Source organism: Empidonax traillii, unplaced genomic scaffold (assembly GCF_003031625.1).
Source record: "Empidonax traillii isolate 1590-97213 ecotype Southwest subspecies unplaced genomic scaffold, ASM303162v1 scaffold1988:size81830, whole genome shotgun sequence".
NCBI lineage: Eukaryota > Metazoa > Chordata > Aves > Passeriformes > Tyrannidae > Empidonax > Empidonax traillii.
The window spans coordinates 54,608-80,859 of record NW_020957181.1 but is presented as its reverse complement, the minus strand read 5'-3'; the positions used below and the strand labels follow the sequence as shown (position 1 = coordinate 80,859).

Sequence of the window (26,252 nt, the reverse complement as noted above, 5' to 3'; positions counted from 1 at the left end):
CCTCGTGTTGTGGGCTCCAGGAGAAGCCAATCTTCGCCCCAGGATCAAAAACTGGAAGAGGAGGGGCTAATCACAAAGCTGCACAAAGATCTCCCAGAATTTACTTGACAGTTTTGATCCTTTGTTAGCAATAACTCCCACAGTTTGGTTTACAAGGAAAAACAAAAGCCCTTTCAGGGGGGCTTTAATATTACCTTAATTCCAGCAGAAGCAATAAGATGACACTCTTTGGAGTATTTGGGAAAAAACCACTCTCCAACATTACACTGAATTTATGTAAGGCATAAAAGAGAAAATACAAGTAATAAACGTTGTATTAGAGCACAGACTGTGAAGGAAAACACATTTGGAGCAGCAAGCAAATAAAAACGACTGCCTGCTCCGCACAAGTCAGCAGTGGGAGGCAGCAGTGTTTGCAGCAGGAGGTCTGAGGGCTGGGCAGCATTTCTGGGACACACGTTCCACAAGAGGCTACAGGGACCTCTCCACTGTCCAACTCTTCAAGGGTGACTTGGAACCCTCCCTTCTGCTCTGCTCCCTTCTGTCTCCTCACCTGCAATTCGAGAACCCTCTCAGGGAAGAAATTTTTCCTAACGTCCAACCTTCACCTCCCCCTTGGCACCACTTGGGGCCGCTTCCCCTCGTCCTGTTGCTCATTGCCTGGGATACAGATCCCATACCCTCCTCCTCCTCCTCTCTGACACATCTTCCCTTCTGTTCCACCACACCACCTCTACTGATTACTTCTTCAGCTGCTTTGGCTGCCTCTTACACCTCACTGGTGGCAAGGGCTCCGCAGGAACTGTTCATGTCATCAGACTCTTCCACGAGTCGCACTTATTACTGGACATTTTCATTTAGTAGAAATGATGCCCTTCGTGGCAAGTTGGATCTGAGGTATTCCCTCTATTCAGCAAGCGATGGGACTCCCCTCCACCTCAGCTCTACTGGTGTTTGATGCCTTTCTCCAACCACAAACTGTAATTAGTCAAAGAAAAGGTTGTTGGTAGAGCCACTCATGTTTCTGAAAAAGCCAAGTGGATGAAAAATTAACTTGAGTAACTGAGAAAGACTTCAGAAATCATCAGCAGTGAACACCCACAGAAATCCATGAGGTTCCTCTGTGCCTAAAAAATGAGATACCACTACTTTTCCTTGTTTGTCTGTGTGTTTTCAATAACGGGGTGTGCAACCCTGGGGTTGCCAAATGTGCCCCAAAAGGTGGGATTAGACAGGGACTCGGCTTTCAGAAGATACTGGAGCGCTCAGGTCCTGCTGAGGCATTTCTAATTGCACACCTCTGCCTATTAATCACTTGCAAACCTTTAGGCCTTTATGATTTACAAGCCATAAGGTTGGTGCTTAACAGTGGGAATACCCACATAAAACCTGCCAGCAAAGAAAATCTGCCCGCACTGGAGCCACCTGCCAAAAGTGACAGCAAGTTCCACTTCGACAGCAACTCGGAGAGAGGTGTGCAGGGACCTCAAAGCTGAATTAAAGCCAGAATTAAAGAATTAAAGCCTCTTGCCCAAGTGCTGTCGGTGTGTAAGCGCCTTCTCTCTCCCAGCTACTTCTCTGCAAATCCCTCTTCGGGCCACATTTGGAAATTATTTAAAAAAGATAAAATATCCCTAATCTGTTACCAATTAGAAGAAACATGTGAATATTATTTTCTAATTTGTGACCCAATCTTAAAAGCAAAGTCACTGAAATGATTACACCGGCTCCTGAATATTCCTATTGTGCTCCTGGAAAAAAAAATGAGCAGTGGGTATGTCCTCTCCTGCCCGAGATGCCCCGGGGGCTGAATGTATCAATAAGAACCATCAAAGCCCTTGAACGTGAACTGCCAAAAAACCTGTGATTTCTGGTCTCGTGGCAGCTGCAGCCCAAGGGCTGCCAAACTGATTAGTTCCCTCCTAATGGGCTTTGTGTAACTTGGGTTTGTGGCAAGGAGGTGGGACGCAGGGACGAGAGCCAGGGAGGACCAAGTGGAGGAGCAAACCCACGGCGCTCCAGCGTCCACCTCACGAGTGACCCCGTTCCCCGTGGCTGTCGAGGGAAGAGCCCTAAGCCGGGATTTATGACAGAGACTTCTGTTTAAAAGCCAGACACGGCACGACTTGAGTGACTAACTCCCGAAAATTGGTAATTTCCTGGTGGTTAGCAGGGAGAGGTCCACCAATGGGGAAGCAGAGGCTGCTAATAAATTTATAGTGCGTTATATGCCAATTAGACCCCTTCAGCCCTTCAAGAGGCAGCACCACCAATCAGGTTATCATTCCACAAATGTACTCTTTAGGGCTGATCTCATCACAAATCAATCCTGCATTTAAAGAGCAATTTTCATTAGTGTTACCCGGGAATGCACTTGTGAAACAATGCAAGCAGGTACCTTCCTTCCCCCCTCTGGGCGCCCTTCCTCGTGCAGAGCTATTTGCTTCTCGTACACAGCCACGTCTGAGCCTCCAGTGGTAAATAATCATTGCGAATACCACATTAATTCTGCATCCAGCCAGATTTATTACGCACGTCATACCTGGGAGTTTCACCGTCACTCACAACCCCTCAGTGAAATTACATCCTTGCACCTGACCACGCACCATGGAAGATCCTGTCAATGCCAGGAATCAGAGCAGATCCCTCAGCTTCCCTACCCCACCACGTCCACAAGTGCTAAGACGCCCGGTTGCTTGCTTGTCTGGGCATTCAAAAAGGAAAAATGCAGAAATAAACCAGTCTGTCTGGGTTTAGCACCCTCAGCATACGTACGGATCTACTTTTAAACCTCTGGCCACAGCTAAAACCGCACCTTGGTGCTCACAGTCTATGCAAAGCAACACTGATTGTATTTTGGGTGTTCTTCTTGGCCTTCATTTCTTGCTGAGCAAGGCCAGAAATGGCCTTTAGTTTCAGCTTTACAACCTAGGGCAGCAGAAAGATGCCTCCTGGTCGGGCACACCTGAGTCACTAGGAATGCGTTTTCCCTTCCTTCTCAGGCCGGGTTCAGACCTCGGGAGAAGCACATCCAGAAACTTATCACAGAATCATGGAACATCCACAGTTGGAAGGGACTCCCAAGGATTTCTGAGTCCAACCCCTGGCCCTGCACAGACGCTCTCCGATAATCCCACCAAGTCCTTGAGCTCTGGCAGCCTCGGGGCTGTGACCAACGCAACCGGACCCAACCCCAGGTGGCCTCCACGTATTTCGCTTCCACATTACCTCAAACTCATTCTAATTAAGGTCAACACTCTGCGATTTGCTTGTCAGCTGCCCCAGCACAAGCATGGGAGAAGACAAATGTCCAACAGCTAGAGTTGTTTTGGCTCGGAGCACTATGGGAGGTGCTTGTGGGAGCTCTGGAACCTTCTGAGCTTGAGCTACGAAGAACAAACAACTGCAAACTTTCACAGTGCTTTGATCTCCTCCTCCTGCACTGGGATGTCCAGCAGCACTGGGATACGGCAGCCCACGCTGGAAGCTCACCTCGCTGCACATCCTTGACAGACCTTACATCCACACTACAAGAACTTACGGAACAGGAACTCTCTAATGCAAGAACTCCCAAAGCAACCCCCACCTCCCTGCTCCCCAGCCAGGTAAGCTCCTCTTTAGTCAGAGTAGGACCAAATTTTGCTTCCCAAACCTCCCCTGCCTTTGCTCATTTTAAATTTCGTGGGCGCTTTTCACAAAAACCCCACAACATAGGAAGCGCAGCGCGATGCCTCAAGCCCTGGGCTGTCACCTGCATCTTATTTCTACTTAACCTCTTAAATAACATTGGAATTCACTTTGTCCCCTGATGGGCACCGTAATGAGAACCACCTGTCAATCACGGCTCCATTAGCCTGGACAGACTTTCACTTCCTGAAACAATTTATTGGATTCCCAGAAGCGAATGGGCCTTCCTCCTTTTGAGCCGGGTTTTTCTGGGGGAGCTATTCAGCGGGAGCGGGTCTCCCTTCTGTCCCTGCTGAGCGGGGCATTGTTTCCCCCGTTTGCTCATGAAAACGGTTTCCTGGGTTGACCCACCTCTTCTTGTCCCGGGCGGGCCGAGTGTTTGCCAAAAAACTTCTTTGGACTGCTCAGTTCAGCGGCGCAACACAAAACCCACCAGCTGTTTCCAGCCACTGGGGCAGGGGGAGAAGCCAATTGTGCTGTTAACCCCTTCCCAACAAAGCCCCCACTGCACACGGAGAGCTGGAGGAGTGTCATCCCTGTGGCCAGGGGAGCGGGAGACTCCAAGGGAGCTCCTTCTTCCTTAGGGGGGAAAAAAAAAAAAAAAAATCTGCTCTCATTCAGCATGAAACTAACCACAATTTTGTTTTCCTCTTGCTTTCTCTTGGCTACGCTCAAATTGCAGCTCAAAGACAAATCTTACTAATAGAGGCTAAAAGCAGTCTCGTTGAGACATTATCTTTGAGTATTTCCATTTCTCCGAACGTGTGCAAGTCCTTATGAGGTTCATTTGCAACGGGCCTATCTGTTTTGATGAGATAATAAAATGCCTTTTATTTAAAAATATCTCCATTCCTCTCTTCCCCCCCACCCCCAAAGGAATTTAAACGGTCAGTTAATCTTTCTGCCTCTGAACAAACTACTGAGTAAACAAAAGAGGGCTCAAGATTATATAAACCAATATTTTTTCCATTCTAACACTGGTCTTGAAGACTAAAATACAGATGTACCTGAGCATTGGCCGTGTGCCTTTTTAGTATAAATCAGTTTAACTTTTAGCCTGGGAAAGGGGAAAAAAAAAAAAAAAATGGAAACAAGATGATAGTTATCTGCAGCCTTCTGTGATTCTCAAGTCAATGGTAAATGGGGGGACTCGTTAGTGCCATAGTGATCCAATCAGGATGAAATTATGCAGTCATGTAAGAAATAATATCTATTAGGCTAATTTAATCAACGAATACTTTACAGATGAATTAGAATGCAGAATCCAATTATTTCAAACATTTGGACTGTCAGCCACTGTGTTTTCGAAGCGGTGGAAGGGGAGAGACGGGGAGAAAAGGAAGGTTTAAGGATCCTTTTGAGACGAGGGTGGCTGGGCTGTGTTTACAGCAGGAGAGCTTCCAACAGCAGAAAAGCCCACAGCTACAATCAGCACCTTCCACGGTGCAGAGGCCTCGAATCCAGCCCCTCTCCCTGCTCCTGGGGCGCCTTCCCTCTGGGATATTGGGATGGACAGATCGATCTGCTGTTTGCAGAGGCTGATAATTACTGTCTCCAGTCTTGGCAATTTCCCCTCGCCAGTCACCCTTTAAAAGGAAGGCTCACACTCTAATTACAATGGGTCTTTTGTTATTTGGCAGGGCAGACGTGCCCCTGGATGGGTGCAGGACACCCCCAACTCCACTGATCACAGGAGTGTTTGTTCCCTTGAAAACCAGAGGTTGCTTTACAACGCCAAGCAAAGGGAAACGGCGCACAGAGAATCTCTACTGGAAGGGGAAATTGGTTTTAAACACAACTGGACTCAAAGAGGAGAGGAGAGGACAGAACTGGGGGCTGTGAGCACACACGTCACGTCTGTGATCCAGAGCGACTCAACCATCTACTTCGCTGATGCTTTGTCCGGTCACAGGGGGATCAAAATACCTGCCAGAAGAACATAATTCCTCCAAAGAGGAGACTTTTGGATTGGCTCCTTGCTACAGAAAAAAAGGCACAAGAAATCCCACATCCACCGCCTCTCTGTGGAGAATTTTCTCCCCAGTCCACTGGAGCTGGTGGTTCATAAAACAGATAAGCCACCCCTCTGGCTGAGATGTGACTGTGAGAAGTCTTCTTGTCACTTTTCACAGCTCAAGGTGGACTCCCAAGTTCCCCAGCACCTCTCAGGAATAACAGAGTGGGTTTGGGTGGGAAGGGACCTTCAAGACCCATCTCATTCCAACCCCCTGCCGTGGGCAGGTTCACCTGCCACTGGAGCAGGTTGCTCAGAGCCTCGGGATGCATCTCACACACACACCCACACCACGCAGCCTCGTCACACAGGGCCTGCCCACCACATTTACCGTCACAGCAGTTAATTCAAGAACTGGAGGTGCCAAAGGAGTATGTTTTGCTCAACTCTGTGGCATAAAAATGGCCTTTGCCCTCATCATTAATAGACAAGCTACTCCTGAAAGCTACTGGCAGCTTGAATAGGGTTCAAAACAAGGCTACAAGAAAGCGATGGATACTTTAACTCTCTCCTGGACCACCTTCCACAAAGGGCTTAAATGAAGCTTAAGCTTAAAAATTTCATTTCATCCTGCTGGCCTAAGTGTTCCTGTTGAATGTTTGAGGGATATGCTGAAGAACAAGTGAGCCTGGAGCCTGCTGCGGGCTGTGGATGATGTCCCACTGCTCTGCTGTGCTGCGGCTCCCAACGTACCTGTGACCCAAACATTTTCCTGCCCTGTCACCTGCAGCGGTTAATGGACTCTCTTGCTTTATTTAAACATTTAATGCTCTTCTGGTGCCCAAATTACGCCTGTTTCATGTGATGGATCGGCAGAGAGTACAGCAGTGACAATTTTCTGCAATCTGTGGAATATCAGATTTTGATTACTTCAGGAGGAGAAAGTAAAGTTCTAAGTAAACTGTTTTGATTGATAAGGAGAAGAGGAATAGTTCATGTGGTGGTTCCCTGGGAGCCTTGATGAATGCCTGGTAGGACTACCATGAGTCTCCAAAGAAGACATGAAATAGCTCTGAGAAGATTTAAGGTATTTATTGCTCAAATAAAACAAAACCAAGTGACACAAGCAGGTGAAGCAGTGCTGGGTGATTGCAACCTGCTGATCGGGACCAAGTGCAATTCCAATTTTTGCAGAGCAAAAACTTATTTTCCAGCTTGCCTACAGAACACTGCTGGCTATTTTAGGCATTTTGAATGCTGCCTTCAGGAGGTTCCAGGCTCAGGTCTCCAGGGCAGATTATCTTCTAGTTAACACCGGCAGTGGTTCTAGTTTTAGGTGGCAAGTTATTTAGAAGCACCTTTTTAAGATAAAAGTTATTTTTTTAAACGTATGTATCCCATACAGATAGAATATATATGTTCTATGTAAGGTTGGACTTGTCCTTGGAGGTCTTTCCCAATCTTAATGATTCTACGATTCTCTCTCTCTCTCATATATACGCTTTTTCTATCTATACCCACCCTGTGGGCCCCATTCCCTCCCAGCAGCAGCATTCCCAGCTCAGAGGCTTCAAGCTGAGCAGGTTTCCCCACAGGAGCATCCCCAGCATGGTGATGTGGCTGCTGCCTGGCACGAGGTCTACCTTTTGCTGCAAGGCAAAGGTGCAGAGCTCCTCTGAAGTGACAACCTGTCTTCTTACCAATTACAAATGCCTCTGATTCGGGGCTTGGGTGGCAGCAACACGCCAGCAATCTCCCTGTGATGGCAGGAGCAGATGTGACCCCTCCACTCTGAGACAGTTTGCTGAACTGCGTCTCTTGTGAAAATCCCCAAAGCCCTCCCTGACTGCGGAGGGGCTTTGTACTGAAAGCATCTTCCCCCAAACAGTTCAGGCTGAGGGAACCTTCCGAGAGATGCAAGGAAGAAAAACGATGCGCTTGAAGGGAGGGGTGGCATCAGAAGCACCGTCTCCTTCAGGAAAGGGAGCTGCTCTGAGCCCACAGCGCTGTTTTGCTATTAGAAAAGGCAGTTTGAGTTAAGCAGTGAGGAGAACTGATTTTTTTTTTTTTATTATTATTTTCAGTTTACTATTGCTGGGTGGGGTTGATGGATGTTTTGGACAGAAGGGGCTGAAAGGAGGCTTTGTGAGCCAAGATGATTAAAACAGTTGTCTTGAGCAGAGTTTGTCTATTCTGGAAAGAAGTGGGGGAGACTCCAAGCAATCCATCAGCAATCCACGGCCGGGCAGAGGAGGCACTGATTAGAAATGACAGCTTTGCAACAGGTCTGAAATCAAAGGGCAGTAAAACCAGCTGTGTGGTTGGAAAAGCTGCCCAAAAGCTACAAGGATCCCGATGACCTTCAGTTTTTCTAGCTCGCCTCCTCCAAGGCCCACCACGTGGTGTGATGGCAACACCAGTGGCTTTGCTGGCACTCTGAGGAGGATAAAGAAGATCCTGGTAATAAAATGAAGCATCCCTTATAACTTTCAGTCTGAGAACATGGAGGGGTCTCTGATGCTTGGATGGGGTGTTTAGGGACACGGTTTAGTGGTGGACTGGGCAGTGCTGGGTTAACTCGATGATCCTGGAGGGCTTCTCCAACCTTAATGACTCTCTGAATCTCTATTTCAGATGCAGAGCAGAATCCAATGGCAGAGTTTGTTATTCCAGGCTATCAGAAGAGACCGTGCAAGAGCAAAGACTAAGGATCTCTTGCCTTCCCTGCAAAATGCTTGGACTTCCCAGGGCTATTAGGACAAGTGTCCCAAACCACTTGTCCTCTGCTGATAGTGTTTAGGATGAGATTCTTAAGCTGTAAGTAATCAACCCAATTTGTCTACTGTAAAAGGTTCTTCCACGTAGAAGAAAAAAGGAAATTACTGATTATTCTGAGATCCAAACAGTGTGACAGATAATAACCTGGCTGGGTTTTTTGCACAGCTTTTGTAGTGAAAAAAAAAAATTACGTCCCTATTATTGCTGTGATCTGGCAATTAAAATGTTTTCCACGTGACAAACAGCAGGCAGCTCCCCCCAGGAGTCAGAAGGAGCTCCACCACATTCCCCACCACATTTATTTTTTAGCTCCTGGATCAGACCACAAAGGATGGACCGCTGAGAACTGCTGGGTCACACCCTAAATTGCACCTCGGTGGGGCATCCGATCCCAGCCCTGCCCCCGCTGAACCCACGAGCTGAGCACTGGCAGTGCCAGCAATGCCCCTGTTTGCTTTTGGGAATCACGTCTGAGGGACACAGCAACCTGGCAGCCACCTCGGATCCTGCCTGGATGCTCGGAAAAAAAGCTACTGCTCCCTCAGAGATCAAGTGGGCAGCAGCCCCTTCACAGGAACTGGTCTATGAGCTACCACCACATGTCTAATTAATGACCCTGCCGGTCGCAGCTGGAAGAGCTGAGCTGGGGGTGATTAATTAAATTAGCTGGCAGAGGAAATTACAGTGGAAAAGCCAAAGTTTGATTGCTCCATAATTAACCACAGTGCAAATAATATCTGCATCTATAACTTCCAGCGATGAGATCAGAAGCCAATTGAATTTGGCACTGATTGAAGCTGTAAATATCCTGTGGTGAAAAATGATAGGTTTGTTCTGAAGGGAAAACTTACAGAAATGGACATCCAGCGGATGCAGGAGGGGAGCAGGGGACAGGGGAGGGAAGAGCACTGGAATTAGATCCTGATTTCAGCTGATCTCTGCAGTCTTCTGGAGCGGTGGAGGACTCAACAGGAAGAAATACTGCACAGTCTGCCAGAGCTGCTGGATGCTGTGGGGTTCCTGATCAGAGATTCGGTGAATCCAGAAAGCAAAGGCCACGGAGACCATTCAATCCCCTGCCTTTCCCCACATCCCGTGTTTCCCAATGGTGGGATTCACTGCTTTCCCTGGGAGAGGACTGCACAGCTTAAAGTAACCAGTCCAAACACCTCTTCCCCAGTCCATCCCCTAATCCTGGGAGCACTTGCTGGAACTACAAGAATCCATTTTTCCAAGGACATCACCTCTAAATGCCTGAAGACCCCTCTATCCTCCCCCCCCCCCAACAATTATAATTGCATTAAGCCCCTTAAAGCATCTCCTTCTGAAGATCCTCACTGAAGATTTGAAATACTTCTTATCATTCTTCTCCCCAATTCTCTTTCTATTTTGCCAAGTTATGGTCATAACATGTCCACACCTCCCTCCCTGTATCACTCTGAATTACTGTGAGTAATTCACTTTCACTGCTGTTGTGGTTCTGGCTTACAGAAAGCTCAGTTTTTTAACTGAGGCCCAAAACACACTCCTTTCACACCCCCAAATAAGCCAAGATTTATTTACGTGCTTCTCAAGCTGTTATCCGGTGTACTCTTCAATAAAACCCGCATGTTCCAGAAAATGCTTTTTTTTTAAAAGCGCTGAATGTTGAACTAACAGCGAAAGGGCACTATATACACATATCAAATACTTCATATTGTGTGCATTTTACACATTATCTTGAATTTATCAAGGATATCACACATGTGCTTGATAGATTCTTGATAAAAGTGCTCGATAAACTCTGTGCTTTCCTGTGTGTCCCACCATGGCAGTGAAATGGTCTGTCACCCAGACCAACCAAAACTGCAGTTCCACCACTCAGAACTGCAATTCAAATAATATTTTAAATAACTGTATTTATTTTAAATACTATGTTAAATAATAATACAATTTTCAATAACGATAAGTTATAAGTCCTGACAAGTAACGCCAATTAATCTCTGTAGCTGCTTTTCTCTTTTCCTCCTCTTTGCCCAAATGGAATAGGTGAATCCAAGAAATCTCAGGTTTTTATTTATTATGCATTTATGACTGGTCTGAGCTGTGGGAGCTGCACAAGTGGCCGAAGCAGAGCTGGTCTGGAGAGGCTCAGCCAGGAGCACACACACAATGTCATTAGCAAAGGATTAGGGCTGCAAATTCTGGCTTCTTGAGATGAGAGAGTAAAAAAAAAAAAAGGCAACTTCTGGATGTGATTTTCATAAGACATCCTTCAGTTTTAGCACACGGTGACACAGTCCTGTTCTTCCCACCTGCAGAGGAGTCTTAAAAGCATAAATGGGGGCTGTGATTTAATTGTGTGTGCACCTCGGTTTCCCGAGCCTGGCTGGTGCTGTAGAGAAGTGAAAATACAATAAAAACATCCCTTAAGAAATTCTGGCCCGGATGAAACCAGGAAAAAAAATGCAAATCTTCTGGGGGAGAAGCAAAGTGAGCTGGAAGATTTCTAGGCCATGACATAATCATCCGTTTGGCATGCAAGACCTTTTGAAACCTGTCCCGTCTGCACCTTTTTGAGGCTCCCCAATTACCAAGGGATGGTTCTTCCAGCTCCCCCCAGCCTCTCACAGACTCACACAAAAAAATGCTTCAGCGACAGCACTCGGCACTGTCTGCACAACCTCGTTAACAGGCACGGGGAGGCATTTCATCTCCCTCCAACTCCTGCCTCCCGCTCCTCACCTGTGCTCGCCTCGACACATTTTAACCTGCTATTTAATTATTTGAATGTCTGATTTCTCCCGGTCATTCTTCTCTTTCAGTGTCCACCCCCTGCTCCAGCACCCTGACATGTTAAAATGCAGCAGCGAGAGCATTCTCTCTGAGGAACTGAGGATATGTGAGAGCTGTGGGGAACCTGCATTCGGGCTCATGTGTATCTCAAGTTTCAGTCCAGTCAAAAGCCAGCACCATCTTTTCACTGCTGCCCTTTTCATTTAGTTATCTTACTGAAGTCTCCTCTCCCCAGTCCCTTGCCATAGGCTACCAGCTTCCTGCAGAGCCAGAAACAAAGCTCGGTCTTAAACAAAAGGGGGGGAAAAAAGGGAGAAAAAAGCACAAAAGAAAGTTGGTCACAGTTACTGTCAGGGAGCCCTGCGGGTTCTGTAGCCACGACCAAAGCGAGGGGATGCTGCTGCTTCTGTGCCTCGTGTCACCGGCCAGCAAAGCCACCAGGAGCACTGCCTGTTCCTAAAGTACTACTCAGCACCCCCACCGAGGCTTTAGCCACGCTCTTCCCTCCCCAGGAGCTGAAACAAACCCACGAGCCATTCAAACAGCCCCCCCCCGCCAGGGCTGAGAGGGGCAAAACCAGCACGCACTGACCACCCCCACCAGTGACAGCTGCCAAAACGCTGCTGCCCACGAACACAGCCCTCCTGGAACACCCCAACCTGAGGACCACCTCCCTCCCTCTCAGCCTATCCAGTGGCAGCCTGTCCTCATGTTTAAAACCACAGTTACTTCACTTATCTCTTTTAACACCAGAAAACGGTAAAAAAATTGTATGACAGAGGGTCAGCAGAAATAAATAAATAAATTAAAAAAAGAAAGAAACCAGAAATAAACTGGCTTTACAGCCACTTATGCCATGCACAGAAAGCAATCTGAATCATGTTTAGTTAAACTGCTTTATGTTTGGGGAGAGCTGATGCACAGAGAGGAAGATGTGACCTCAGGCTGGAGGGGAGGGGGAATGCAAAGAACAGCTCAAACACCAAATACACAGAAAAGCTCCAAAGGAAAAGAAAATATTTTACCTGAGATTTCTATCTAACATCTAACAAAACAGAATGTTTCCTTTCCTGCTGGATGTTGCCCCTGCCAGCTTAGCAGCTCTGTTCAGGTCCTCAGCAGCACCAAGTGCTCAACTCACAGAAGCTCCCAGAGTACTCACAGATGAGCCTCTGGATCTGACCCAGGGGACCCTCCAAGGGCTGATGCTTTTGGCATTTTTTCCCCCTCAACGGTTTTATTTTGGCCTTTTTATGATTACAAGTTTCAGCCTCGCAAACAGCTGAATTTCAATAGCAACACAAGTGTTTAGTGCTTTTCCCTTTCGGAAATAGCTGATGAAATAGTCACTGTGAAAAAGAGTGAGGGCAAAGAGCACCTTGGCAAGGCTGCCCAATGCTTTAGACAGTAAACTTCATTTTATCAGCTGCTTTTAGCTTGCCATATTTAAGATAAAACTCTCCATACCTATTCCTCAGGTGCTGTGGAGTAGCTGATGTGTGCATGCAGACATTTGAGCGTGTAAATGATAAAAAATGGGTTTAAGAAAGCCCAGCTAATAGAGATGTACTCCCCTCCAAAATGTCCTGGTTTAGTCTCTGATTTTTGTTTTCTTACTTAATGCTTATTAAAAAATCAAGGAATTTTCTGGGGCAAGAGTAACCCCTCAGTGCCTGACACTCTGATTCCTTTTCAGCTGTACTGGCCTTTGGTCATTCGCTTGACTGGAGCCACATCTCCCACCAATTTACAGACAGAATATCTATTTTTTTTTTTCCCCCCCCATTGGAAATGAATCTTTTTCCTCTTCCCTGCTCCTCTTCCAGTACCACAGTTAAACAGTGGCCCAACTAGTCTCTAATAAACACTGTGATGGTTCTCTCTCTATTAGTAAGTTCTGAGTTGACCTTTTCAAGTAGCTTTTGGCCAAGCAGATGTGAAGTCCAGCGAAAAGATGTTGGTCTTCAAATCTGACATGCTCTCTAGCTCTGCCAGGTGTCTGGGAGAGAACTAAGACAGAAAGAGAAATAATCAGGCCATATCTAAACTAGAAATTAAGTGTGAAGCCCAGATCCTACACGGTTTTGAGCCCTTCACAAGAGGCACTCAACCCACTGGACTGGTTCTTATTCTAGCAAACAAACAAACAAAAAAATATCACTTTTTGTACAGTTGATTACTGACTTAGGAATAGTCTTTTCCCTATCTCATCACTGTTCATACAGCACAAAGAAATCCTTGGTTACACCACCCACGACTCTTTCCTTGAGTCTTCTGGGTGTGTCCAGAGTGGGTTACTGATTTTTTTTTTTCACTGACACTGAAAAATACCTTCAAAAACAAAGGGTCACTGTTTTCCACAACTCCTGGGAATGACATGTCAGGGAAGAAACCCAAATGTCTCTGCACTTGGATGAAAATGGCAAGAAGCTGCTTAAAACAGGGGCTGTTGCCTTTATCTTCCTTTTGTTTGAAAGTAAAGCTCCTTGAAGGCATTTCTCTTCTCTTCAGCTTCAGGAGCCAAAGCTTGGCCATTGCCTCTGGCCCACAACACTCATGAGAGAATCATGGAATGGTTTGGGTTGGAAGGACCCTGAAGCTCATCCTCTTCCACCCCCTGCCACGGGCAGGGACACCTTCCACCAGCCCAGGTTGCTCCAAGCCCCGTCCAACCTGGCCTTGGACACTTCCAGGGATTTCATAAAGTGTTTCTGATGCTATTTAGACTGGAAATAACAATACTGTGGTTTTTACAGCTCTGCTTTTTAACAAGTGCTCTAATAATACACAGCTGAAGGAGATAGAAATACTTCCTTTGCAGGTTTCCCTTTCCCCACCAATGAGGAAAATAAGGATTATAATAATTATTGCAAGCCAGGACCCTGTTTACAAAGCTTTTGAGCTTTTATCAAAGGCAGATTTGCACACAAGGAATGAGCAGTTGAACCAGAGAGCATTTTACCTAAGAGCGCTCATTAACTTGGACAACCCGGGTCGAGGGGTTTTGTGTTGCTGTGGTTGTTTTGTTTTGATTTTTAATCATCCAGGCATCTCCCATGCCTGCACAGGCACCAGTGCTTTCCCAGATCAGATGCTCCTGGATGACAAGGTCCGCCAGGCAGCTCCAAGGACAGTAAAACACAGCGCACTGCTCCGCTAACCTGCATCTCTGGGAGTGCTGCATCTGAGCTTCCCAGGCCTCCAAAGGCCTGAAATGTGACCAGCAGCCACCCCATTCCACCGACATTCCATTTGCCTCACTCAGTCATTCCTATTGGATGCACTTCCTGGAAGTTACTGGTAAGTGACAAATTCTTTTATTCTAATTTTTTTTTTTTTTTAAATTTGATCGTGAAGTAACGCAGTGACTCCAGTCTGGGAGCCCCCACGATCCAGCACGTGGAGAACTGGTTCGCTTTTACAGCTTCGAGTTCACTGGCAGCAGCGAATCAGTCTTTTTATTTATGCCCGCGTTTGGAAACGGCGATACCGCCGCTAACGAACAATTTATACGTTTTCCTCATTACCTTCATGAAATATCTGCTGTCCAAAACAGAGCTAATGGAACTCCGGCTCACCGCTGGCTGTGCTGCTCGGCGCAGCTCAGCCACCAGAAAGACCAGGAGCGAGTTACAGCTCCTGGGCTTTGTATTTTAATTCTTCCTATTAATTCCTTCCCCAGAACCTCCCTTGTTCATGGGACTTGCTGGAAACACCTTAAGTCAAACCTTTAAGCCAAACCTTTAAGTCAAAGCTTTAAGTCAACCCCCCTGGTCCCGCAGCAGCTGCTGGGTCGGCAGAAGCCCAGCTGTCTGAACTCCACCGGCAGTAAATGTCACTCCTGCACGGCAAACCCCGTTGCCCGGAGAACCCACGGGCACATCTTGGGCCATCACATCCCATCACGTCCCCCGGCCCAGACGTGAGACCCGGAACGGGGAACGTCCCCACAGCCCCGGCGCGGCGAGGAGCGGGCCCTGCCCGTGACAGGCCCTGCCACGGTGACAGAAATGCACTTGGAGTTGCAATTAGTGGCACTGTCATTTTCGGGCGCTCCTGCCAATTAATTAAGCCTGTCAAACGGAAAAACAGCGGCATTCACATGATAATTTATATAGGGAGAGACTGGCCCGGCAAAGCTGCCGCCGCCGCCAACGAAATCCCCTCCGAGCGCTCAAAAAAAAAAAAAAAAAAAAAAGAGAGAATATAATAAAAAAAAAATAATATAAAGAAGGAGAAAGGGGAAGGGGGGTGGGTGGGGGGGGAAGAAAGAAAGTTAAACTGTCCTTGTTATAATTGTTAACTCTGATCGCTCAAGTAGAAGACGGGCTGATTAAAACTCCAAACGAGCCCCCAGCTCGCTTAAATCTCAGAGTCCGGAATGATAGAATCAGAGGAGTTTATTCATACCATTAAGCCCCAGAGAACTTAATTGAAAGAAGAGCATAGCCTGGACCTTGACAAGCGGGAGGTCACAGTAATTGCTGCCGGACATATTTAACATTAAGATAATCAGGCCATTAATTACCCTTTGGATCATTAAATCAGCCAGTTGCAAAATGAAATTTCTGCCTCTATTACTCACTTGAGAGACCACAGGGGTGGCTTTTAATTTATCAGTGAGCTTGAGATACAAAGGACCAGGCTTGGGGAGGAAGGAAAAGGGGGAGAAAGGAGGGGGTTTGCTTCAGCAGAGGCAGGAATATCAATCCGCCATGCTTGGTGATCGTGGCAAATTAACTAGGTAAGATAACCTCAGCTTCTAAAGGCAGAAGCTGGGGGTATGTAAATAGATGAGGGCAGACAGGGAGATCAGAGCCTGCACACCACTTAGCAGGATAATAAAGGAAATCATCCTTGATTATCAGTGCTAATTTGGACACTGCCGGTAGCTTGTTATGCGTGTTCTGAGTAGCATTTAATTAATTCAATTGCTTGTTAATGAGGGAAGTGACATGTGGGGAGCAGATGCCACCCAACTGCAGATGGGTTCTGGTCAGCCCTTCACAATAAAATCTTCCTTTTTTTTTTTTTTTTTTTTTTTTTTAATTTATTTTTAAAAACCCCCCTTCCCCCACCCCTGGAACCGGGAAAGGTGTCAAGCGTGGAGGAGCATTGAAAAGGCACAAAACACTGACCTCATCAGGCCAAGAACCGCCAAGAAACCGGAGCTGACAATGCGGACAGAGAGGTCCCGACGCTCCCCCAGGCCCCATTTGCGACGCTGCTGCCTTATGCCAGGAATCCAAGACCAACAGCACCATAGCAGCGGCTCCAGAAGGAGCCAGAGATGAGAGAGGGATGGAGCAGGGCATCCTCACCAGACCCAGGATACGATTCTGGGATCCCGACTACTCTGCTTCCCAGCGCTTGCCCTTTATTTGCGCTGTCTGTAATAAAGGATTAATTATTTCTGCGAAAAAAGACCGAACGGGTGAATTTTTTTTTTTTTTCACGGAAGACATGGTCTAATACTGCTCATCAGTCATCAGTCATACCCCAGAAACCAGCTCAGCCTCGGAACAGCAAGCCAGGACTGTAAAACTCGGCTAAATATGGTGGAGCTGCAGAATGTTTTTCTCGACACCATCGCTCATCAGCGAGCGAGGGATCAACCCGGATCTCACGGCGGGAGGTGAAAGGGCAGTTCCCATCGCTGCCAGCTCCCAGCTCCACACTGCTCAGCCAGCAACTGCATTTCCTTACCCCCTCTGGGGTACCCAGAAACAAACAGGGTGGCTCCTGTGCAAACAAACCTGAGCACAACTGCTGCAGATGCTCCAGCTGAAGAGCAGAGCTTCAAGCTACGCCAGAGCTTCTGCCACCCACCACTTAAAAAATGCAGTTTTGATGGAATTGGGATGTTTGTCCTATTTATGAATACTCTTAAAAAAGATACCAAAATGGTGGAGCCTTTTAAGGTTTGCACTTAAGGTGAGCCCTTCAGGGTAGCTAATGCAGATTATCTGGCACTACTTGAGTAGGACAACAAGAAGCAGGGCAGGGATGGTGCCTGGACATGACCCTGCCCTCCCTCGGCTCGCCCAGCAGCTTCCAGCTGGTGGAGGTGACACATCACCCCAGTGAGACAGAGATGGAGACCTGGGGAGCTCAGACAAAGAGGGTGAGGGAGCAGATAATCATCTCCTGGAGTGGGCAGGAGGACGGTGGCAGCTCGTCCCGTTTGGCAAAGGCCCAGCAACACGATGGCGTGGCAGCCACGTCCGCAAACAGAACCCACGTGGGCAGGAGAAGTAACGTGGAGAAAATGGCAAAAAGGAAGGCAAACACCTGCAGGAGGCCCGGGTGGCACATGGCACAGAGTCCCCAGGTCGGCTTCCCCACCTCTCCATATTCCCGCCGGGATACTCGTGTGCCACACCACTCACTCCATGGCACCGCTGGCACGAGTGTGCTCAAAAACAGTATCAATAGCAATTAGAGGAGAGTCCTGATCTCATCCCCAGCCCCGGTTAATTGTCGCCACATTGATTTACTCTAATTTGACTTCTCACTCCAAATTAAACCCGCGTTATACCGAGGGAGGGACCGCGGGCAAACTCAGCCTTCCTCCCCCCGCCTCACCTCCAAGACAATAAATTTATTATCGAATACACTCGCAAAAAAACTGGTGCTTGTTGCAGGATCCATACTGAGAGATCTTTTCCCTTTTTTTCCCCCCCTTTTTCTTTTTTTTTTTTCTTCCTGCCAGTAATTAAAAGATGCTTTTCTTGACTAATGATGCCCCTGTTTGGAAGTGGGGAAGTCGATACTCCTGCGCCAGCAGTCAGCTCCAATTTGTCACAGGGGGCTCCCGAAGTTTGAGCGGCGGCTCTCAGGGCTCTGGTAATTGCTGGAAACCAATTACCAGCTTTGCAAAGCCTCACCTACTCGTGGACCCACGGACACCCCCCTGTTCAGGGCCAGCTGTGGTCCCCGTTCCCCTTCACGCTCAGGATCCGCCTGTGCGTGGGGTTTTCTGCTGCCTCACCAACTTTTCCTGCTTGCCACTGAGCTCTGCCTTGTCTACTGCTTTATTCCACACTGCTTCCTTGGGGATCCCACCACACCTGTGCTCCCAAAACCTCCCAGGGAGGTTTTGGGAGCACAGGTGTGGTGGGATCCCCAAGGTTGGTGGGATCTCCCAGGTTTTGGGAGCACAGGTGTGCTGTCATGGCCAGGGACACCTTCCACCAGCCCAGGTTGCTCCAAGCCCCGTCCAACCTGGCCTTGGACACTCCCAGGGATCCAGGGGCAGCCACAGCTTCTCTGGGCAAACTGTGCCAGGGCCTCCCCACACTCATAGCCAAGAATTCCTTCCCAATATCCCATCTCTCCCTGCCCTCTGGCAGTGGGAAGCCATTCCCTGTGTCCTGTCCCTCCAGGCCCTTGTCCAAAGTCCCTCCCCAGCTCTCTCGGGAGCCCCCCAGCACCAGCTCTCAGCTTTCTTCCCCTTCAGAAGGGATTTTGCTGATCTTCCATCTTCCCTCATCTCCAAACATCCTCGGTCTCCCTCTATCCCTTCTCCACCAGAACTCCAAATCTCAGCTCCCCAAATTATTTCTTCTCACTTACTTTCCCGCCTCTTCCCCCAGTCCCTCAGCTTCAGTTGCCTCTCTCCCCCCTTCCATCCCCACAAGCAAAAAAAAAAAGAGGGGTTGTTTAACCCCCTTTAAAGTCCATTTTCACTGCTTCCAATGGGATTCCTCCTGCCCAACTCCAAACAGCACACACAACTCCTGCCTGAACAACCTGAACTTATTTTCTCGTCACAGCTTGGGCAGAAGGATTGTGATGCTGGCAGAGACCAAAGTAAAGCACATAAAGCAGGCACACGCTTGGAAAAAAAGCGGAGCTTTGTGGTATTTATGTGAAAAAAAAATCTCATTTCGGTCCCTGCTGCAAACAGCAGAAGGATGGGAGCAGCAAAGGAAGACTGCGATTGCTTTGTGGGAAAATTTTCACATCATCTTAATTCCACTTCCTCTAGCACCTCGTCCATCACACAACTGTGCACGTGGACACAGAGCTGGAAATTCCTATTCATAAAATGAATCTTTTTGTCCCAAAACGTTACAGAGCGGGAAAGAAAGTGCAATGATGTCGGTGACAACCAGAAGCAGCTGAATATAACCACGAAGGTGTACAGAAACAAAGCAGGAGAATTAAAATAAGCCCTGAGCATGAAATGTAAAGAGAACAAAGTTGATTTTCTAGAAGTAAAACTCAATCCCAAACGAATTATTTAATTCAAATGGATGGTTGCTCTTTTTATCACAGTCACACGGAATTTAGGTTTTTCATGATGTTTATTATATGGCTACTAAAATAATGTGATTTTTCTTTTTTTTAATAAAGTACCAGTTGAGTGTAAGCCTTTCCCTTGCAAGTATTTAGAACTGAGGCATCTCTCCAGCTCCCCTCAGCAGTAAGGAGCAACATATATTTGTCAGGTGCAGGAATATGAGAACTCTGGATTACAGTGACGCTAACGACCGAAAGTTCATTTCAATCTACCTGACAAAATCATTATGTTACCTGTCTAATAAAACACACACCTACAGCAAGAATCCCCTTTATGTCTGAACAAACCCTCTCCTTAGGTCTCCCTGAGCGCTCTTACATGCCGTGATTCATCTAAGTAGCCTGATTAATGTAGCGGCTTCATTCTCGAAGACGAACCAAAGGTGGCACCACAAATTCATTTTTCAGGGCTAACGAAATAATGCAACAAGAAACAGTGGACTTGATCACCCACAACACAGCACAAACCTACTCCTGCACCACGGGAGGTGGCCCAGGCTCACCTGTCACTTCACCTGGAAAAGGCAGGATCCCGAGATACACAGCGACAGAAGTCGGGAGAGAATTCCCTCTGGGTTCTCTCGTGTGGAGGAGGCAACACTGGGAGCTGAACCTCCATCCTGGGATGGAGCCCCCCAAGAGCTCCCACTCAGACCCTTCTGAAGCCAACCCCAAAGCCTGGCCCAGCTGTGCAGGCTGGCCCAGCAGGTCTTTTCTCCTGCCTGAACCCCCTGCCAGAGGTCACCCCGCTTCTTCCAAGCCAGTATGTCACAGCCAAAGCATTTTCGAAACACCTTTCTTTGACACCGAGCAGGTAAAATTAAGCACAAAAACCTTTAGGTTCTGGTAGGACAACGGGATCACAGACAGATTTTTCACTGTGTTGGAGCTATGAGATGTAGGTAAAATGCTGTTCTCACAGGAAACACCCCCCCCCAAGCTCATGGTTTCACATATATCACATAAAAAGTAGTAATCAAGTCCACAGTGAGCAGGACTTTGAACATCTGTGAGGAGAACCCAGAGACCTGACAGCCAGGTACAAATTCCCGAGCGAGCTCGAACTTCTGGAGGCAGATTATTAATCACAAAGTGACAGCCCAAGAGCCAGGAACTTCGTGGCCCAGCGAGACAAAGGAACACAGGACAGGATAATTTGGGCCGAGGAAGAGCCAGGCGGGAGGTTTCCATCTCCCACTGTTCTGTGGGTCAGCCACCGAACAAAAACACCGCCGAGCCGCTGAGGAAACCTTCACATGAGAGGGGGACGATGCAACGGGGTCACTCGACTTCTGACACCCCCCAACCTGGGCACCTGCTCTTCCCCGGGGCACGCAGAGAGGATATAAATAATGATTTGTACGAGGAAGGCAGCGATGGGGGGGGGGGGGGTGTTAAAAAATAGCGGCGTCACACGTTCCCCCTCACCCTCCCTGACGGAACCGAGCGAAACCCACCTGGTGGAGTCCGACGAGGGCTTCATGTGGCCTTGGCTGTTCTCCTCCCACACGCTGTTGGCCAGCTCGTTCCCGATGGCCGACATCACCTTGATGAGCTCGATGGGCCAGTCGTCCAGGTCCAGGGAGCGCACGCGGGACAGGTGCGTGCCGAGGTTGCGGTGGATCCCTGAGCATTCGATGCAGATGAGGGCTCCCAGGTTCAGGCTGGCCCAGTCAGGGTCTGCGGGAGGAGGGACACGAGCGGGTTAGGACAGCGAAATGACCAACAGAACTCAAGGTGATGCTTGTGGGTAAAGAGCTTGGCTCTCAGGGGTGGCTTGTCCGAAGTGGAGATCCCAGTGGAGATCCCAGTGGAGATCCCAACCCTTCTGAGAAACCCTCAAGGAGTGGAAAAAAACCACAAAACTAAACAAAAAGCGGGGTGTCTCAGCAGATGTATCGCTCCACCTCCAGTCACAGAAAACTGTGAATTAGAGAGAAAGGGAGAAACAAAGAAAATGTGACTGCAGTGACGGGCAGCGGGTGATGAAGCGGTGGAGAAAGGCCTTCCCCAAGGATCCCGAGCTGCTTGGAGCCAATTACAAGGGGAAAAGGAGAGAAATAATCAAAGCATAAAAACCTCAACAAAAAAAAAAAAAACAAATAAGGAACAACAACAACAAAGTTCTCTCTTGCTAATCCCATAAAAGGCCTCAACACCCACCTCCGGCATCAGCTACATGTGGCTCTTACACCTGGCACACTCTGGGGGGGTGTTTCCACCTCCAAGGTCACCACTAAGATGGAAATGGGACACTTGGGTTTTTAGTGTTCGAGCCAGAAGGATTCCACCCACCCAGAATGACCCCACGAACAGGTAGTGCTGGGACAAACCTGACGCAAAATGGGAAATTCCATTTCCCAGCGTGGTCCAGCTCTTTTGCCAACGCCCTGTGTGATTTTAATCCAGATTTGTAGGAATCACCCTCTCTCCAACAAGCAGCCACTTTCACAAACACAACTGAAGACACACGAGAGGAATGTTTGTTGGTTTTTTTCCTCTCCCCCCACACTGTCAGATCTTCTCTTCATGCCTGTGCATCCCAAAGGACTATCCCAAATGCCAAGCAGGAAAATGGTAATTAACTGAAGAGGGCAGGAAATGCTTATTCTTACCTAAAAAAATAATTTAGAGCTGATAGAAAATGAATTTCCAGCCTTATCTTCCTTTCAGGAATATTTAATCCAAAGACTCATTTTAACTTTGTGCAAACCAAAACTGAAAAAGCTATTTTTGGCAACCAAAATACATGGAAACAAAACATTTTGCAGTTCTCTGCCATGTCACGTTTGACAAGAGATAGGAAGGGAAAGCAGGGAATTTTAATTGAAAAGTTCCACATTTCACTGCGGGACTTTGATTCATTGATTGACATTTTTCAGTCAGCCCACAGAAATCCAAAAACATCTCCAAAAAGAAAAATCCCCCATCTTATTCCCCTTGAGCAGAAAAAACACATCTTTTTTTTTTAAAAGTTTCTGTCCATAACAGGTCTTATACTACAGATAGTATAACATCTGTATTATACAGCGTTCCAGAACTCCAAAAAATAAGGTGAGGCTGAACTCCTGCTTTCCAAGCTTTTGATGTGACAACCAGGATAAAATCCTTCCCTGAACAGTTCTTCAGATCACCTCCAGTGCTGTTTTGCCAATGGGGCAAACAATCTGAAACACACTAAAACCCCACCAAAACAGCAATCTGTTGGTATAAAACTCAAACACAGCAGATAAAAACTTAAAATCTGCAACCTGTGCCTCAGGATGAAATCCCTGACCTACAAGGGTCAGGGTTATCCTCACGAAAATCAGAAGTGCAATGAGCTCTGAGAGGCACGAACTCGGAATGAAGCGAGAGAATAAAATAGCAGTTTATATTATTCCAATTACGCTGACAGAACTGATGTTAAGGACCTGACCTCTCTCCCAAATACCTGTCTGCTTGAAGCATATCCAGTGTATTTTGTACTGAATAAATTCTTTAAACATTCACCTACTTCAGGGCATCACAGAGTGGTTTGGGTTGGAAGGGTCCTTTCCCAGCTGGCAGCACCGCAGGAGTCCCCAAAGCCACAACCAAGAAACGTTGCCCAGGCACTATTTTAAACTTCAGCAATCTGACAACAGTGTGAAGGTGGCAAATGAAGAAAGGCAGGGGTTGAACTTGCTACAGAAGTGAAAATTGTTCTCACTGACTCATACCAAAGAAACCACACATGGTTAACAAGCTCTAGCTATTCAACATGTGTGTTTGTTGGTTTTTTTTTTTTTTTTTTTTTTTTTTTTTTTTTTTTTTTTTTTTTTAAGAAGATGATACAAAACCAGCTCCCTTTTCCTGCTGATGCCAAGAGTAATTCTGAACTGGAGGATGCTCACAATTCTTACACGAGCATAAGGCAGGCTCTGCCTCAGAATGGACATCCAGGTTTGATGGTAAAAGGAAGAAAAAGCCCCCTCAGCGCAGGCAGATGTGCTATAAAGCTGCTGTCCCCTCTTCTACTTATTTACAATTTGTCAATCGAAATATGAGGGTTTTAGCATCACTCAATATATCCAGATAGCGATTTTCAGCTGTCCAAAATATTCTCCAAAATTCTTGGCTCTCTCCTTCCCTGAAAGCCCCTTCCCCACCGTGCCTTGCACCTCAATCAGGTTGATCATTTGCAGGAGAAAGCTCTTTTGGGAGAATGACCCCTCCCACTGCCTCCTTCATCCCTCTGGATCCGAGGAGGCTGGTGAAAGGCTTTGCCATGCTAAATCTGAGTTCAGCAGGTGTCAGATGGGCTGAGCAGAGGGAATCCCTGAAGCGAGGAGCAGATGAGCCAGGGAAAGAAGCAGCAGGGGTGAAGGCATCTCAAGTCACAGCAGAGATAGAAAAGTCTGTGACTTTCCTATTCCTTGAGAGGTTTGTGTTTTTTTTTTTTTTTTCTATTCTGCACATAAAACTGTATCTAGTGATGGGTGGGATAGGATTGCCCAGATTCTTACTTTGGTGTTTGGCTCTCAAATACAAAATACCCCAGAGTAAGTGATGAGACTTCCCAGGCTGGAAAACTCACCATGAGACTGTTTCCAAGCCCTCCCCCTTTTCCTCTACAGCAGCAAAGACCACGTTTTCCAGGCACCTCAAAGCAGTGACTCGTGTTATCCTCTCATCTGTGTAAGACTGGAAGAGGCAAAAATCCAGAATATTTAGCTGGGTTTGCCTAAGCAATTGAATTCCCTTCAGTGGCTTCTCCAGACAGAGAAAGCGCTCTGGGAAAAAGCACCACAAGTTTCCTTCTGAAACAGGAAATCAGATCTTATGCAAAAACCCCAGCACCTAAAGAGCACTTGGCCTCACCTCTTGCTCCAGGATGGGCATGTTTGAAAAATAAGAACTTTGCCCAACTTTAGCTGGAAGCTGCCAAAGGGTTGGGATGCTGGCAGCATGCAGCTGCTGCTGGAATAACATCCAGCAAGGCAGAAATTCCCCGGAGAAACAAAAGTGCTGCATGAAGTGCTAAAAAAAGGCAAAGAGCTCTAGAAAGAGGGAGAATGAGAATTCTGAAGTGGAAGATTGATGGCCCTTGAATTGAGCTGAGGGATGGCAACATCTCATATTCCTTTGCTCCCAAACATCTGGCTCTGTGGAGATGCAAACTACGTACGTGTTCCACGGGAGAGCTGAGGCTTCTGGGGGTGAGGACCTGCCAGGCAGGGCAGGAAGGGAGAAAAGGGAATAAAGCAAGGCCCTGCAGAAAAAGCAGCAGGCTGAGGTTCACCTCCTCTGTGTGTGTGTGTGTGTATGTGTGTGTGTGTGTGAAGTTGTCTGCAGTGAAGGGACTGCACGTTAAGATCTATAAATTATAACCCCCATATGTATATATTTATAAGATATAAATGTATAGGCAACGTATAATTATCAGAAATACTGTTTACAAAATATTTATATTAGAAACATATATATTTATAAAATATATAAATATGAACTATTATGTATCTAGTCAGCAGGGTCTAGGAAAATGCCACCCACAGCTCAACAGCCAGACTGGAGCAGGAATGAGCTCCACTCCCCCTGTGCTCTGCTGACAGGCAGCAGTGAGTACTTCAAATGAGCTAAATAAACATGTAGGTCACTCACAGACCCCACCCCTTCTCCTCCACAGCACCACCACCTCACCTGCCTTCTACCTGCACCACATCAAAGCCCTGGTGGAAATCTCAACGACCACCAGGTCTGTGTGAAAGAACACTGATAAAATAAGAGTGGCTTTGGGGCTGTGGGTGTTAAAACACCAGCCAAACCAACGCTGTCCCTTGTTACCACGTGCTGAGTTACCCCTGAGTGGAACATAAAGACTAAACTGTGCAAAAGCACTTCTTGCACTTGTGTATGAATGTCCATCTTAAACTGGGATGTCAGAATGGCTCAGACCAGTAGTCAAAACCCTAAACAGCAAATTTAAAAAAAACCCCATATATATACATATATATACCCAAATAAATGAATATTTTTCCATTTTAAACACGTGCAAAAATCGCAAGGAAAGTTCTCACTTCCAAATATCAAAGAAATAAAAAATGCACAAGTTCTCAATCCTTCAGCTCCCACAACTAATTGCTTTAGAGCAAGAGAACTTCCTTTTTGTGGCTTTGTTGCAAACCCCTGGAACTAAAGAGCACCAGAATAATGACCTGAGCTGGGGTTAGTGAGGTGAACCACAGCTCAAAGTATTCTCGAGAACACTCTTCTGAACACTAAGTATATGTTTTAGAAAATAAAAAAAAAAAAAAAAAAAAGAGAAAGAAACACAAAGGGGAAGAAAAAAAATAATCTCAAATCAGTTTTCCAGTATCAAGACATAATGAGCAATGACTTTGGTTTCTTCTGACAAGTAACCCTAAAAAGCCAAACCAAAGAAAGACCAATCAAGCTCTGCCTCTTTGAAAGTATTACCATGGCACATGTGCCCTCCAAGGAGGAAAATGGAAGCAACTGATGTCAAAAAGCAAACTTTCTTCCTTATCCTCACAGGAAAGTACAGAAATGCTGACATTTAAAGCGGCACGTGGAACAGCAAGGGGGGGAAAAAACAAGGATGCACCTGATGCAGCCTATATTGGGTATAAATTAACATCAAATAATCTGATTGAGCAAACTCCACAATGAAGAAGGAACGTGCAAACAGCATCTGGGGGATGTAACACCGAAAAGACAGAGCCTCTGGTGAGTGTTCAGACGAGTTTTGGTCAAGGAGAGCCTTGGCCAAGGA

General features: G+C 47.0%; 1 protein-coding gene across 1 annotated transcript in view; it reads right to left on the bottom strand.

Moving 5' to 3' along the window:
- Positions 1–333: 333 nt before the first annotated feature.
- The window catches only part of LOC114071381 (arf-GAP with GTPase, ANK repeat and PH domain-containing protein 1-like), a 72,057-nt gene continuing 46,138 nt past the window's right edge, over positions 334–26,252 (bottom strand). Inside the window, exons 5-7 of the mRNA XM_027909210.1 lie at positions 20,956–21,178; positions 2,363–2,469; positions 334–553 (exon numbers count right to left, since the gene is read on the bottom strand). Of these exons, the coding sequence (XP_027765011.1) occupies positions 501–553; positions 2,363–2,469; positions 20,956–21,178 (383 nt within the window). The 3' untranslated portion in view covers positions 334–500. The remainder of the gene's footprint in view (positions 554–2,362; positions 2,470–20,955; positions 21,179–26,252) is intronic.